Source organism: Salvelinus sp. IW2-2015, linkage group LG35 (assembly GCF_002910315.2).
Source record: "Salvelinus sp. IW2-2015 linkage group LG35, ASM291031v2, whole genome shotgun sequence".
In the NCBI taxonomy this organism is placed as follows: domain Eukaryota; kingdom Metazoa; phylum Chordata; class Actinopteri; order Salmoniformes; family Salmonidae; genus Salvelinus; species Salvelinus sp. IW2-2015.
Genome location: NC_036874.1, coordinates 6,420,934 through 6,434,520, shown reverse-complemented (window position 1 = coordinate 6,434,520; position 13,587 = coordinate 6,420,934). Strand labels below are relative to the sequence as shown.

The window sequence follows — 13,587 nt, the reverse complement described above, 5'->3', positions numbered from 1 at the left end:
TTGTTTAAGTGTTCCCTTTATTTTTTTGAGCAGTGTATGTTTAGAAATATTTTTAGCAAACCGTTAGTATACCCACTTCTCCAGGCACCACTACACAACTGATTTACAGCCAATACTATTCGCACTGTAAATAAACAATATTGGTTAGTGAAAAACTGCAAGYGACACTTATGCTGATGACAGTGTGCTTTACTCTGCCTCCTCTTCGAATCAGGCTATAGCTGATCTGCAGACTGCTTCAAAATGTCATACAAAAAGCACATGTTGACCACAAACTGGTACTGAATGCAGATAAAACAAAGTATATTCTGTTCTCTAGAGCTCAGACATATCTGCACGCTGAATGGAGCAAGTCCACTCATAAATACCATGGCATTTGGATCGATGACAAGTAGTCAKTTRAAACATGTAGATGMGCTAACGAAGAAACAGAATTAAAATGGACTTCCACAGAAATAGATTGTGCCTTTCGCTTGATAGAATAAATMGTTCAGTTGACTTTCCGTCACTGTGATCTGAATCAGRAAGTGGGCTGGCCATCATTGGCAACGCAGAGAGCATTGCCTTCTGTTCATTTATAAAGCGCTCATGCAGAAACTACCATACATCGCTCCTGACCTACGGAAGTACAAATACCTTACTCGCTCACAGGAATGGCTAATTCTTGAAATTACTGTTCTCATTACTGATTTAGGTAAAACAGCCTTTAGTTTTACGTGCAACATACATGGTACACATTTCAGAATACCCTACAATTGGACGCACCGTTGCCTTTCAGACATTTCAGGGTATTGGTAAATTACCTTTTTACAGAGGAATGCATGCGTTTTCAAAATGTTATTTTTGTATGTTTCATGCTCCCGCCTTTGATTWTTCTAATTGTCAGTAATTCCTTATTTTGCTGCATTTTTGTGAATCAGGGCTCCCTTGCAAAAGAGACATTGGTCTCAATAGGACGTCCCTGTATTTAATAGGGTGATATTTCAGACACAGCCAAGGAGTTTTCAGTTCTTGAACTGGAAGTCCAATTCACTCTACTTCAATTTAAATGGATCGGAGCCTGACTCGTTAACCCTTGCTTACCTGCAGGTAGCCTACGTTCCCCTCGCTGGCACCTAGAGCCCCGAGGATGATGGGATAGTGGGGGTCAAAGTTGGTGACAAACTCGCAGGGCAGGGAGGGGATCTCCAGACGGACATACATGCCAGGCCGGAAGCCCTCGTACTGGACCCGTGTCTCGTCATCCACGTCCTCAAACTCAGCCCGGTTCAGCTAGGAAGAGAAAGGTTTAGAGATTGTGGTGAATTGAAAGGCTCAGTGGGTTAGAACATGGTGTTGTCAACACCAGGGTTGTTGGTTTGAATCCCAAACGGGCCACATTCTGAATATACTTYGTGTCAGTGCCAAGGTTGACAGTCCTGTAAGTGGATTTAAAATGCATAATTKTGTGTTGCGTTTCTAGACTGATTTTCCCTCATGAACACAACCCAATGTCTGATCGGAATGCCACTGACAACTTTGGTTTCCTTTTGGGCATAATAAGATGTTACCTTGACCCCGTTTTAATAATTTCCAAATGCATCCTTCCTTGTTTCTTAGATGTAAGCACAGATCTGGTGGTTGGCTAGGTGCAAGTAAGTTTACCACCCTATCGCTCACCAATCCAACCAATTCAGATCTGTGTTCACGCGCAGAGCCRTGGTTGAGTGGTAACACTCCCGCCATGTCACATATACGTCGCTCCCCACTGCAGACAATACCTTGCAACCAATGTTCCCTCTAAGCTGTGTGAGCACGCAGGTGCGCAGCCGTGCAGAAGAAATATGAGCGAGCGCACAGTAGCCTGAGATTGAACGTCACTCAACTTTCTACAGTTTTCCCCTTTAGTTAACACTATCAACGTTTCACTCTACTGTGGCAATTGTGATCGTATCAACGCAATATTAGCCACTTTCAATGTAATATACCGAAACAAAACAAACTACGCAAGATTTCGTATGCAAAAKTAACTGTGCAAGAGATTTTCTTGCAGGCAGAGCGCATTGGAGTAGGATTCTAATGCATTGACAGGCATGTCTCCGCAGTATTCTACACAGAACRGTGCKCCATAACTAATCACAGCTGCAGTAGCCCGATATGCAAATAGCCATTGCCATATGGATATGTGCTATTCACTTTGAACTGGACTGTGTTTACAKTATGAGCGTTCGAGTAGATGCGCTTGTTTTGATCAAAGTGAGAGCTGCATGTAGCCATGAGTGCACATTTGTTCCTATTCTTTGATAGTTAGTGAGTTATTAGCCCAGTTATAGCTAATTTCTAGTCAACAATGAGGGAGTGATWGCGTCCAACAAGAGCACAAAATGTGTGTATTTCTAGCCATCTTTGGAAAGCAAGTCAGGTACGGAGCTTTTTTTGTGTCTAAAAGGGGAAGTGAGACGGTCTTGAATAAGTAGCCAATAGGCAGATTGTAGCATCATTTGTCTGATTTTCTGTAATAAGGGTATGGTGTAAAGTGGTTTCTTCTGTCAAACAACATTTTCAGTCACCTCCTTGACTAAACAGGTTATGTCAAGCCCTGCATGTTTATATTTTTTAAGTCTAATGGAATGTAGGCATTGAACACCACACATTGGCTGCTACTGTAGGCTGAATGATAGCTGTTCTAGTTCCATGTTAATATGTTCTGGGATGTGTTTTTCTTCATTGTTTTTTTATGGTAGGCCAACATTATTATTATTATATWTTTTTATTTTACCCCCTTTTCTCCCCAATTTTCGTGGTATCCAATTGCTAGTAATTACTATCTTGTCTCATCGCTACAACTCCCGTACGGGCTCGGGAGAGACGAAGGTCGAAAGCCATGCGTCCTCCGAAACACAACCCAACCAAGCCGCACTACTTCTTAACACAGCGCGCCTCCAACCCGGAAGCCAGCCGCACCAATGTGTCGGAGGAAACACCGTGCACCTAGCTGCCTTGGTTAGCGCGCACTGCGCCCGGCCTGCCACAGGAGTCGCTGGTGCGCGATGAGACAAGGATATCCCTACCGGCCAAACCCTCCCTAACCCGGACTACGCTAAGCCAATTGTGCGTCGCCCCACGGACCTCCCGGTCGCGGCCGGCTGCGACAGAGCCTGGGCGCGAACCCAGAGTCTCTGGTGGCACAGCTAGCGCTGCGATTGTAGGCCAACATTATGATCAAATAGCCACAGTAGCCTACTTGGCCACTGTTAAAACTAACTTAAAATCAGGTACAGCCTCAGTGTGCACAGTAAACACATGCCGGAAGTTACACAACATTTTTACAAAGTTCAAGTTTGTGCTCAGCAGACCTGAAATTTGCACAGTGACTACATTTTTAGGGAACTTTGCCTGCACCCTCTCTTCCCACTGTTTCTCCCACCTGTCTGTAATCCCCACTCATTTCAKAACTGTCTAAATGAAGTGTCAAAATACCCACACAAAACATATATATCATTTGTAAAACAATCTATGACTACATCAAGAAAGGAAAAAGGAGACATTTCTGAAGTATTCGAACAGGGCCAGAGACTTCTGCTTTCTGTCATATCAAACGTTTACCTATGACCCCATAACCTCTCACCTCTGCCTGTTTTTGCATCTCCTCTTTGAGGTCGTCAAAGTAGGTGGCGTCTCCGTCGTCGTACTCGGTGTCGAAACGCTCCTTCAGCCGCCGCTTCTTCTCCAGGCGCTTGTTCTTCTGGGTCTCGTCGTCCACCTTCATCAGCTTCTCCTTCTCCTCCTCCTCCTCACTTTCTTCCTTGGCTTGGTCCTTCTGCTTGGCAGCTTTCCCCTTGTGCACTTCCCCCGTCTCCAAGTCCTCAAAGTCCCCATACAGCTCCTCTAAAAGAGAAAAGAGCGAGTTAGCAAGGGGGTGATAATGAACAGTGGACTTCTGATATACCGTGCATAGCCCTGTTGGATTGGGGCTACTCTGTTGGGAATATGAGCCCATATCCGGAGCACATGAAAATAATTTAAATTGGGGAAGATGAATTTCAATTGCTCTCTGCTTACTATATTCGATGTGCACACCGGAGTCGACCTTAACAGATTTCATTTAAAATGGGACAGATTGCAGTTATAAAGCACAAGACCAAGAAAGTCATGAAAACAATCCCAACAGTATTGAGCAATGAGCAGCAACTCCTTACCATCCTCTTTCAGCAATGTAGCAGCATCTTGATCGTCTTCCCATTTCCCCGTCACAAAACAGTCCCGTATCGAGTCCAGCATCTGAGACACAATATTTATGTCAATTACAACAAAAAAAAAATCTTTTGAATTGATGGAAACTAAATTGTATTGACCCCAACCCAGGTCAGAATATGAATGTATGGATGCCTCCATCCATAGCTCCTAACAKCTTACTTAATGCCTTTCTTCAAACTTTTGGTCTTTCCACACTTTAAATGTCCAGTACCAAATACGGTGTGCTAGTGCTGGGTTAAAACAAAAATGTGCAACCCTTGGGGTCCCAGAAGAAGATAAACCCTGTAGTAAAAGAGATGGGACAAAGGAAAGGGGCGCTACAATATGGTTTTGTAGATTTCTTTTACCTCTTCCAGGTCCCAATTGTGAGCGGCATCGGGGTCAAAACGGGAGCAGTCCACGCCGTCCGCACGATGCTTCTTGCCCTTCTCGGGGCGGCTGACTCGAAACAGCCCTCCCAGCTCCTCCTCATCCTCCTCCCCATCACCATCATCCTCTCCCACTGAAGGAAACAAGCGTAGTCAGTCAGAAATCAAGGCTAGGCACAAACGGAAGCAAATGGGGCGAAATAGTCCAAWAAGAAACTGCCATTTTTAATCRCTATAGTGTGCATTAATGAATACACTAGTGCTCAACAAACAAGATCCGCCATGACATTAGGATAAAAGGGGAAACGTCAGTAAAATTCATAGCAAAATGTTTTTATATTGTTACTGAAACCCAGGAGGAGACGTTACCTGTGCCATACACCAGTTTACGCAGGTTGGGGGCGGCGCGCTGTTGCCGTAGAAACGCCTCCGACGCTTTCTGTTGCAGGCCCTCCTTCCACCGCAGTGACCCTGAGAAACATGAGGTGGGTTAGTGTCAAAGGTCAAATTAATTATTGATTCCAACTTCAGTTCTTGTTCCATTTAGCCACTTCCCCTCCCCATCAGTGTTCACAAGGTGAATGCAATATGGCAGACAGAAGAAGCATGCATTCTGAATGCTAAATCGACCCTTAGCTCCTTGGCACTCCTGTAAATGTAATACGATTAGATAGGGATTTAGATTATCCTATCACAAGGCAAGAAACCTATCCAGTCCCATCAGATCTACAGGAGTGCCTAGAGAGTAAGGGCTAGGTTGGTTTTGAATTCAACAGACAACTGTCGGGGTAAGGTGCATCCATCACAATATTTCTTACACCAGTGTGTGCAGGTTTTTGTTCCAGCCCGCCACTAACACACCTGATTCAAGTATTCAACTTGGTACTCAATTCAGAGCAGCATTATTGAACAAAAATCTGTGGACCCTGAAGTGGTAGTAAGACAAGGGGRAGGGGCCACAATGAAACTACACTGAATAGACAGAATATTACCTGCACTTTCATAGCACAGCTCTCCTCCCTCCATCTCCTCATCTTCCTCTTCCATTTTGGAGATGGCATTCGACTTCTTGCTTTCTTTKCCCGAGACATTGGTTTCGCAGTCATCTTCTATTGAATCACTCGCATCCTCCTCCTCCGAGCAATGACCCGAGTCTATCGGTTTGAGATCACCCTTTTCCACTGCACCGTCTTCTTCCCCCTCYGAATCGCTTTCCTCTCCTTCACTCTCCTGCTCTCCCTTCCCCCCTTCCTCCTCCTCACTCATTTCCAGCTCATCCTCACTGTCTGCAAAGGCAGGTACCTCCACCACTGGCTCTTTCTCCACTTTCCTTTCCTCCATCTTCTGTCTCTTCACTGGAGGGATGGTCTTTATTCCTTGCTTCTCTTTTGGTTCAGTTTTGTCCTTTGCCTCGTTCTTCAAAACCGTTTCTTCTTTTTCCCTTTTGTTTCCCCCCTCATCTTCCTCATCCTCTTCTTCAGACTCTCCTTCCTCATCCCCCTCTTCKTCACTGCTACCCTCGCTGTCATCATCGTCATCATCATCTTCCTCTTCAGTGAAGACAGCCTTCCTCCTCTCTCTCTGTGTCTCAGGGTCCCAGACTCGGCTCTCCTGGGGTCCTGACGTCAGCCTGTAAGACAAGATGGAGACCAACATAAGTCAGAGGCAAATATGTATATCATTTTCTATATGCCTTTATTTAAGGGTCCACTTTTAATTTCATAAAAGAACAAAACGGCAGCCACTTCGTTTGCTATAAAGCTGAGCGATAGGACTGGAGAAATGTAGCGACTCTCAAATTGCAAGGACTGACAGTCCATGAGATTSACATGACGATGAGGTTCTCTTTTAACAATAAGTTTATAAAACAGATTTTAACAATGATTTTTCGGGCTGCAACTCTTGACAATTAGTCTTTAACCAATTTTAACAATGAGTTTAGGGCTGTCTCTCAAATGATTCCATAGTGGCTTTCAAAAGTAGCGCATAATATATGGGATAGGGTGTCATTTGAGATTTCCAAGACGTTGCTGTCTGAGCGTCACTCACCCATTCTCCTCCTCCCCCTCCACTTCCCCGGGGGTCAGGGCAGCCGCTCCTGTGAACAGTGACACTTTGCTGGCGGCCATCTTGGCATCCAGGGTGGTGTGTGTACTGATGAGGGATTGGACCAACTCTGTGGTGGGACGGACCTCCTCCTAGTGGACACGGGACAGAAGTAACTGATTATAGGAACGTRTGYACACACACACATACATATTACTGAAATCCTCTGGACATTATCTAGGTTCAGGGGCGAGGGAATTTTCAATGGCCCATGACACTTTCGGTTTAGTACACTCATTACAACAGTCTCAAGCCATTGTATATAACAGTAGTCAATTATATTCACGAGCACTTTCATATCACATCCATCAACTACCTGACTTTGACCAATAAAAATACATCGTTTAAAAWYTTTTGTTAAATGTTTCAAAGCATTTTCMTTTTCTGTGTCTTACTGAACATGGSCMAGGGGTTGGAACTGACCTGTTCTTGATTGACGTGGCCKCCGGGCAGGTCAATGTACACTGCGTCCTTATCGTACACGACCCCCCCGACCCCTGCCATGGGAGCRTAGAGCAGCCGCTCCTTCTCGTTYAGMGCCCTCTTCTTCTGCGCTTCAGGCAGAGCGCAGGGGTCTGGCAGGAAGCTGATGTCTGCCACCGCAAAGTCCCCCACACCTGCAGAGGGTGCCATCATGTGTTARGTTTCAAACCAAATTGCCCAATGTTAAGACAATACAGTTGTCTGCAATGTTTTCAATACCCCAAAACCCCATTCCGTAGGAGTGAAACATTTCCCAAAAACACCATCGCAGTAACCACATGCTATGTTTATTTGCAAAATACATTGGTGAATGTGAATAGTGCATGTCAATATGTACTAGCKTTGAGAGTATTGATGCAGTATTAAATTCATCTCTTCTCCACAAGTCAGTGTTCCTAAAAAGGGCTCAGATTCTTATTTGCTCTTAATCCAATGAGCATACTTACCAGGGATATGGACCTGGCCTTTACTCTTYAAGTATGTCCCCCTCAGGTAGCCATAGAGAGATACAGTACGATCACACTTGGGGTCCACCCTCACCATCTCGGGGTCCGTCAAATCCTCCATGCTGTGTAGATGGTGAATGTGATCGAGGAACAGTGAAGGGGTACAGTTCAACAAGAACATTTGAAAACGGAATGAAAATGGAAGCAGGATAGTAGGATCCATCGCGCACAGGCACACAAGTGTGCACAACACACACACGCACAAACCATAAACATTATTTCTATTAGAAAACAGCTCTGTTACACACAATAACCATATATGGCACCATTCAACAGCATGGATCATGTCACTTTCCCTACTCGGAATCAGTTCTAGCTACTTTCCATTACAAACACATTGCTCTAAAAAAGGTCTGAACACTCACCGGTCGGCCACAACGTAGGGATGAGATTGCTGCCACACCAGCGGGCGGAACTTCATGACGGAGATGAAGCGGCCCAGGTTCTTGACCTCCTGGGTCTGGTACTCTCCGTACACCATACCGGACAGGTAGAAGAGTTTGGCACCCTGTGGGAACAAAGAGGGAACGTGGAACACTGTTCAGGAAAGGGACTTGTGTTGGATTAGGTTCAGAGAAAGACCGCATGCCATATTTATGAGATTGTCAGCCTTCATAACTATAACACATTAACAACATGCAAGCTGACAGTGTACTTTTTAATTTTTTTACATCTTATCAAGACAAACCTAAGAAAATCACAAGTCAACTTGTCACTTCGATAGCACAAGAGAAAAAATATGAGTTGCAGGATGTATGAAAGCGATGTGCAGGGTTGGCACAGACTGGCCAACTGCAAATTTACCTCCAAGGTTTATCTAGCACATAAGAAATATCTCAGCGCTTGCCAAGAAATTAAATATGAAATGTGCTAGCTATAGATTGTATATAGTTAGTTACAGTATGGTGTTCAGTTGTTGTTGCTTTTGATATTATCCATGCTTTGTACTTTTTGAATATATTTGTGAAAACCAATAAAAATACGTCACAAAAAAACCTGTCAAACCAACTCCATCATCAAGTTTGCTGACAACACAACGGGGATAGGGCTGATCACCGACAATGACGAGAAAGCCTACAGARAGGTGGTTAGARCCCTGGCAGAGTGGTGCCAGGACAATAACCTCTCCMTCAACCTCAGCAAAACCAAGTAGGTGATTGTAGACTACAGGACGGCTGAAGAGGTTTGGCTTGGCCCCTCAGGGACCTTTACAGGTGCACCATTGAGAGCATTCTGTCTAGCTGCATCACCGTCTGGTACGGCAACTACCCGGCCTGAACCACAAGGCTCTACAGAGGGTGGTGAAGACTGCACAGTCATGCAGGCAGCAGGACATCTACACCAGGCGGTCTCTGAGGAAGTCCAGAAGATCGCCAAGGATTCCAGCCACGGACTGCTTTCTCCGCTATCTTCCGGCAGGCGGTACCTGAGCATCAGGTCTCGGACGAACAGGTTCCGAGACAGCTTCTACCTCCAGTCGATAAGACTGTTGAGCAGCTAACGAACCCTAAGCTGTCTACCTGCACAGACCCGTCTACCTGTACTCACCCGCATTTTAAGAGACTATTTGCACTGACTCACTCAACCTTACACACACACAATTGCTAATACGATTTATGRTGTGAAGTGTGAASCCAAAGATAAAAAGCTTCTCATTCTAATTTCGGTGCTGACCTGGTAGACTTCAGTCCAGAAGCGATGCTTGAGCCGCTTCTTGGTCTTGCGAAGGGCCTTGTTGTTGCGGAACGAGTCCAGGTGGGTGAGCACGCCCATGATGCGCGGGAAGCCGTGCACCTGGCAGATGTTGAGGAACTCAAAGGTCTCCATTTCAAAGCCGAAGCTGGCGTCAATGAGCATCAGCACCTGGTGGACCACAGGGATGTCAGTCTTTAGCTCACTGATAGCATCCCGTCAAGTCTATTTTTATTGTTTGGTAGGGAAATCTGGGTTCAATTCAATTGTCACAGACATGTGCATCTCAAATGGCACCCTACTTGCTMTATAGTGCACTACTTTTGACCAGAGCCCTATGGGTCCTGGTCAAAAATAGTGCACTACAGGCCCTGGTCAAAAGTAGTGCACTATATAGTGAATAGGATGTMATTTGGGACTCACATAGTGTTTATGCCAACACTGCATTTTTGTAGCATGATAAAATATACTAAAATGCCAACAATAAGGCATCAAAACAGACACTGTACGTATTCCAATATCATAAGTACAATTCTACATTGTCATCAATACCTTTAAAATTCAGACATTTTGCCTTTAACCACCATACACAACTTAACTTACCAGGTCAGCAACCTTTGCCAAGTCAATCATTGTATTGATGTCATTGCTACACTCGATGAAGGTAAGACGCCTCTTCTTTCCTGAAAGGAAAATGAAGATGGTGGTGGGGCGGCGTTAGCACACAAGCTAAACACAACAAATGACAGTTCTGTGGTCACGCAAGGTAAACACATTAAATGACAGCTCTGTGGTCACGCAAGGTTGTATTCACTAGGAACTAAACAGAAGGAAATGTGACAAAACGGGGAGGGATTATCATAACTTTTTCAAGAAGAAGTGCTTGTTTTCATTTTTCGGTTGCAAATTGCTTTGCTATGCACTAATAAATACGACCCAACTGATCACAATACAGTAAGAAACATCCAAGCTCAGCTCACCAGAGACGATGGTCACAGGCCCGCAGATGTCCCCTAGTTTCTGCCGTGTGAAGTTTTTGATCAGGCAGCGGATGAGGGTGCTCTTGCCCACCTTGGGGGGTCCTACCACCACCACCACTATCGGGGGAGGCTCTAAAGGGGTGCGGTCCACCAGGGGTATGTGATGTTTCTTGACCTTTAGGTCCTGGGCTCTAGGAGAGGGGGAAAAAACWGTGTTTATAGTTTCCTACAATGTTGAACTGTGTCTGTCTGCACTTGTTGTGCTGCTGCCTCTACACCGCTTTCTAAATCTCAACGTCTGACCATCTGTCTGAACCACTCAAGATACACGTTAACAGCATTCACTCCTATGGCTATTTCTATGAACTTGTAAAACCACAGATTAGTGTCACAGTAACTTAAAAGACAATAATATACTATGTAAACCTTGTGAAATAAAACAAAATAAATGATAAAAAAGCAAACATGAAAGTTGATGGTGGGCTGATTTTTCGTGTAGTATAGTGGGGCATGTATATACGAATGCTGCTGACCTGTGGAAGGTTTTGGCCATGCGCACTGCTGACTGGACCGCAAACGCTTTGGGGTTCCTCTTGCGCTCGTCATCTCCGGCTGGAGTTCCCAGCTGCTTCCTGCTCTTCTTCCTCTCCGCCTTGGGCCCGCTGTGCTTCTGCTGGTGCCGCTTCTGTTCCTTCTTTGGCTCCTTCCCCTCCATCTTCTCCTWTCTGACAATCACACAGGTCAGAAACTGAAGCTTGGAGGATAAAATGTAGCTTTGCCTTATGCACATCCCACTTAATGATGTGCTTCTTGTAACAATCATTTAGATAGTTCCAACTACCTCCCTGTATGTGAGTGAATACAGTATGTCAAGAAACTTGCCCATAATGGTTATAGTGCATTTGCTAGTAACAACAGGGTCACTCAACTCATGGAAATCTGAAATAAGTATCAGTAAGAGGTGATGGTTTTGTCTGACAATATAAAAATAACTGCAGCAACTTGGTATACGCTACATAATGTTGCTACACATTGTACAAGCATTTTCCACAGCTCACAACATAGATAGTAGGACCGGGAGGATTTTACATACAGCAAGTTTTTAAAGGACCAAAGAGTTACCAGCTTCGTGTTTTCATTTTTGCCATGAAAATAAGATTGAGATACTGGTATCGTCCCGGCCCAAATAGCTAGTGGGTGTTTTGGGAGCACCACTACCGACAAATCAACTACATGTAACCACATTATCATAAATTGTTTGCCTCATTTGACGAGCATTACGTCAGTCATCTTCGTGTTTGTATTGCGACATTTACTCATAAAGTGTCGAGGAGTCTCTTTTTGTACTTCCTGACTATTAATACACTAACTGCATGTCTAGCTAGCTACCATGCAAATAGATTTAGTTTTGAGCTCATTTCAACATAAGCTACAGTTTGTATGCCAGATAACGTGATATAACTTAATACGTTTCCATTACTGGGCATTACATGCTGATCAAACCACGCGTGCGTCTGCATGCACAAGTTGATTTTGTTCACCCACACCAGACGTAATCATGACACGCAGGTTGAAATATCAAAATAAACTCTGAACCAATTATATGAATTTGGGGACAGGTCAAAAAGCATTAAACATTTACAGCAATTTAGATAGCTAGCTTGCTGTTGCTAGCTAATTTGTCCTGGGATATAAACATTGGGTTGTTACTTTACCTGAAATGCACAAGGTCCTCTACTCCGACAATTAACCCACAGATAAAACCATAAACCGAATTAATTWCATCTCTCCTCCTTCCTTCAGGCTTCTTTGGCAGTTGGCAACCAACTTTACAGTGCAATACCACAAAGACGAACTGAGTGTGGACCTCAGTTCATCTTTCAAACACCCACGTGGGTATATGCTCCTAAAACCAATGAGGAGACGGCACGTGGGTATATGCTCCTAAAAACCAATGAGGAGATGGGAGAGGAGGGATTGCAGCGCGTTGAGCATCACAAATAGARCCAAGTTATATTTTAGCGCCTGGCCACGCAGACGCACGTGTACATTTATTTTGCACCGCTCGCGTCGTCAGGATGTTACAGGTTAGCTCAGACAAACTGTTGCCATAGATTTTTCAACTTAACTGTTCTTGGCGATACTYTTYTYRYCSWRWYWSGRYGARAARAGTATCTTAGAAATGTCTGTGTCCGGTTACAGGTGGTTCTCTGAAAACCAGAGAATATTCAGAAAGATATTACATCCATGTTTTGTATTGAGTGAGAAATGCCTCTTGCATGTGTGTACATCTTTGTTTTGGTCGCAATGTGTGATGCGCTGCCATCTACTTCTACAAGTGGCCGCGGCGCATAGAAAAGACTAGTTTCTGCAAAGATGTTGGGAAATGCAAGATGTCTGGCAGCTAAAATGGCGAGGGAACACCTCACTCAGTGCAAAACGTGGATTTAATATCTTTCTGAAAAGTCTCTGGTTTTTGGAGAACGACCTGCAACTGGACAAAGACTTAAGATAATTTTTAAGTTCTGGATTCAGGGGAAAAAAGTATCGTCAAGAAAAATGTGACTATGGCAACGTTTTGTTTAAGCTAACCTGTAACGCCCAGTAATGGAAACGTATTATTAAGATATGACATCATCTGGCATACAAATTGTAGCCAATTGTTGCCAAGTACCTCAACTCCTCCACGTAGTTGAGAGCAGACTACAGTTTTTTAAATGAACCCACATGCATCCTCTGTTGTTGCGGGCCTTTGCTGAAACCCACACATTTTAATAAAACCTTAATCAAATACAACCACTGACTGTGAAATACTAAGAAAGGCACRCAACAGAGGACAAACATAGGTACACGGGAAGGATTTAATGTACATTTTTTARGTATTGACGCATAKCAACAAAGGAGTCTGAGGTTCATTTCAAAAACTCTATAGTCTGCTGTCAACTCTAGCCCAACCTGCGCTATTGWTCCTTTAACATCGTTTTTTACAACTACATTCAACTGGAATCTATGCAGCTATCCAGCAGATTCCGACTATCACGCTTRTTTACACTGAGTTGCACTGGAGTCGGGAACGCCATCATGGTTAGATTTAGACACTGCAGAGCCGGTGAGAGACTGGCTGGAAAACATACCTCAATGCAGGGATGGGATATGCAACTAACCAGGCTTCCATCCAACCTTTTATGCACGTAAAGTACATGTAGGATAAAAAAA

The 13,587-nt window shown here is 44.3% G+C and overlaps 1 protein-coding gene across 1 annotated transcript in view; it reads right to left on the bottom strand.

Moving 5' to 3' along the window:
* Nucleotides 1-13,587, bottom strand: part of bms1 (BMS1 ribosome biogenesis factor) — a 43,480-nt gene that overhangs the window by 19,787 nt on the left and 10,106 nt on the right. Inside the window, exons 2-15 of the mRNA XM_070437459.1 lie at nt 10,905-11,096; nt 10,372-10,562; nt 9,995-10,074; nt 9,374-9,562; nt 8,065-8,207; nt 7,640-7,761; nt 7,134-7,327; nt 6,654-6,802; nt 5,597-6,234; nt 4,974-5,075; nt 4,584-4,738; nt 4,179-4,260; nt 3,608-3,867; nt 1,084-1,272 (exon numbers count right to left, since the gene is read on the bottom strand). Of these exons, the coding sequence (XP_070293560.1) occupies nt 1,084-1,272; nt 3,608-3,867; nt 4,179-4,260; nt 4,584-4,738; nt 4,974-5,075; nt 5,597-6,234; nt 6,654-6,802; nt 7,134-7,327; nt 7,640-7,761; nt 8,065-8,207; nt 9,374-9,562; nt 9,995-10,074; nt 10,372-10,562; nt 10,905-11,086 (2,676 nt within the window). The 5' untranslated portion in view covers nt 11,087-11,096. The remainder of the gene's footprint in view (nt 1-1,083; nt 1,273-3,607; nt 3,868-4,178; nt 4,261-4,583; nt 4,739-4,973; nt 5,076-5,596; nt 6,235-6,653; nt 6,803-7,133; nt 7,328-7,639; nt 7,762-8,064; nt 8,208-9,373; nt 9,563-9,994; nt 10,075-10,371; nt 10,563-10,904; nt 11,097-13,587) is intronic.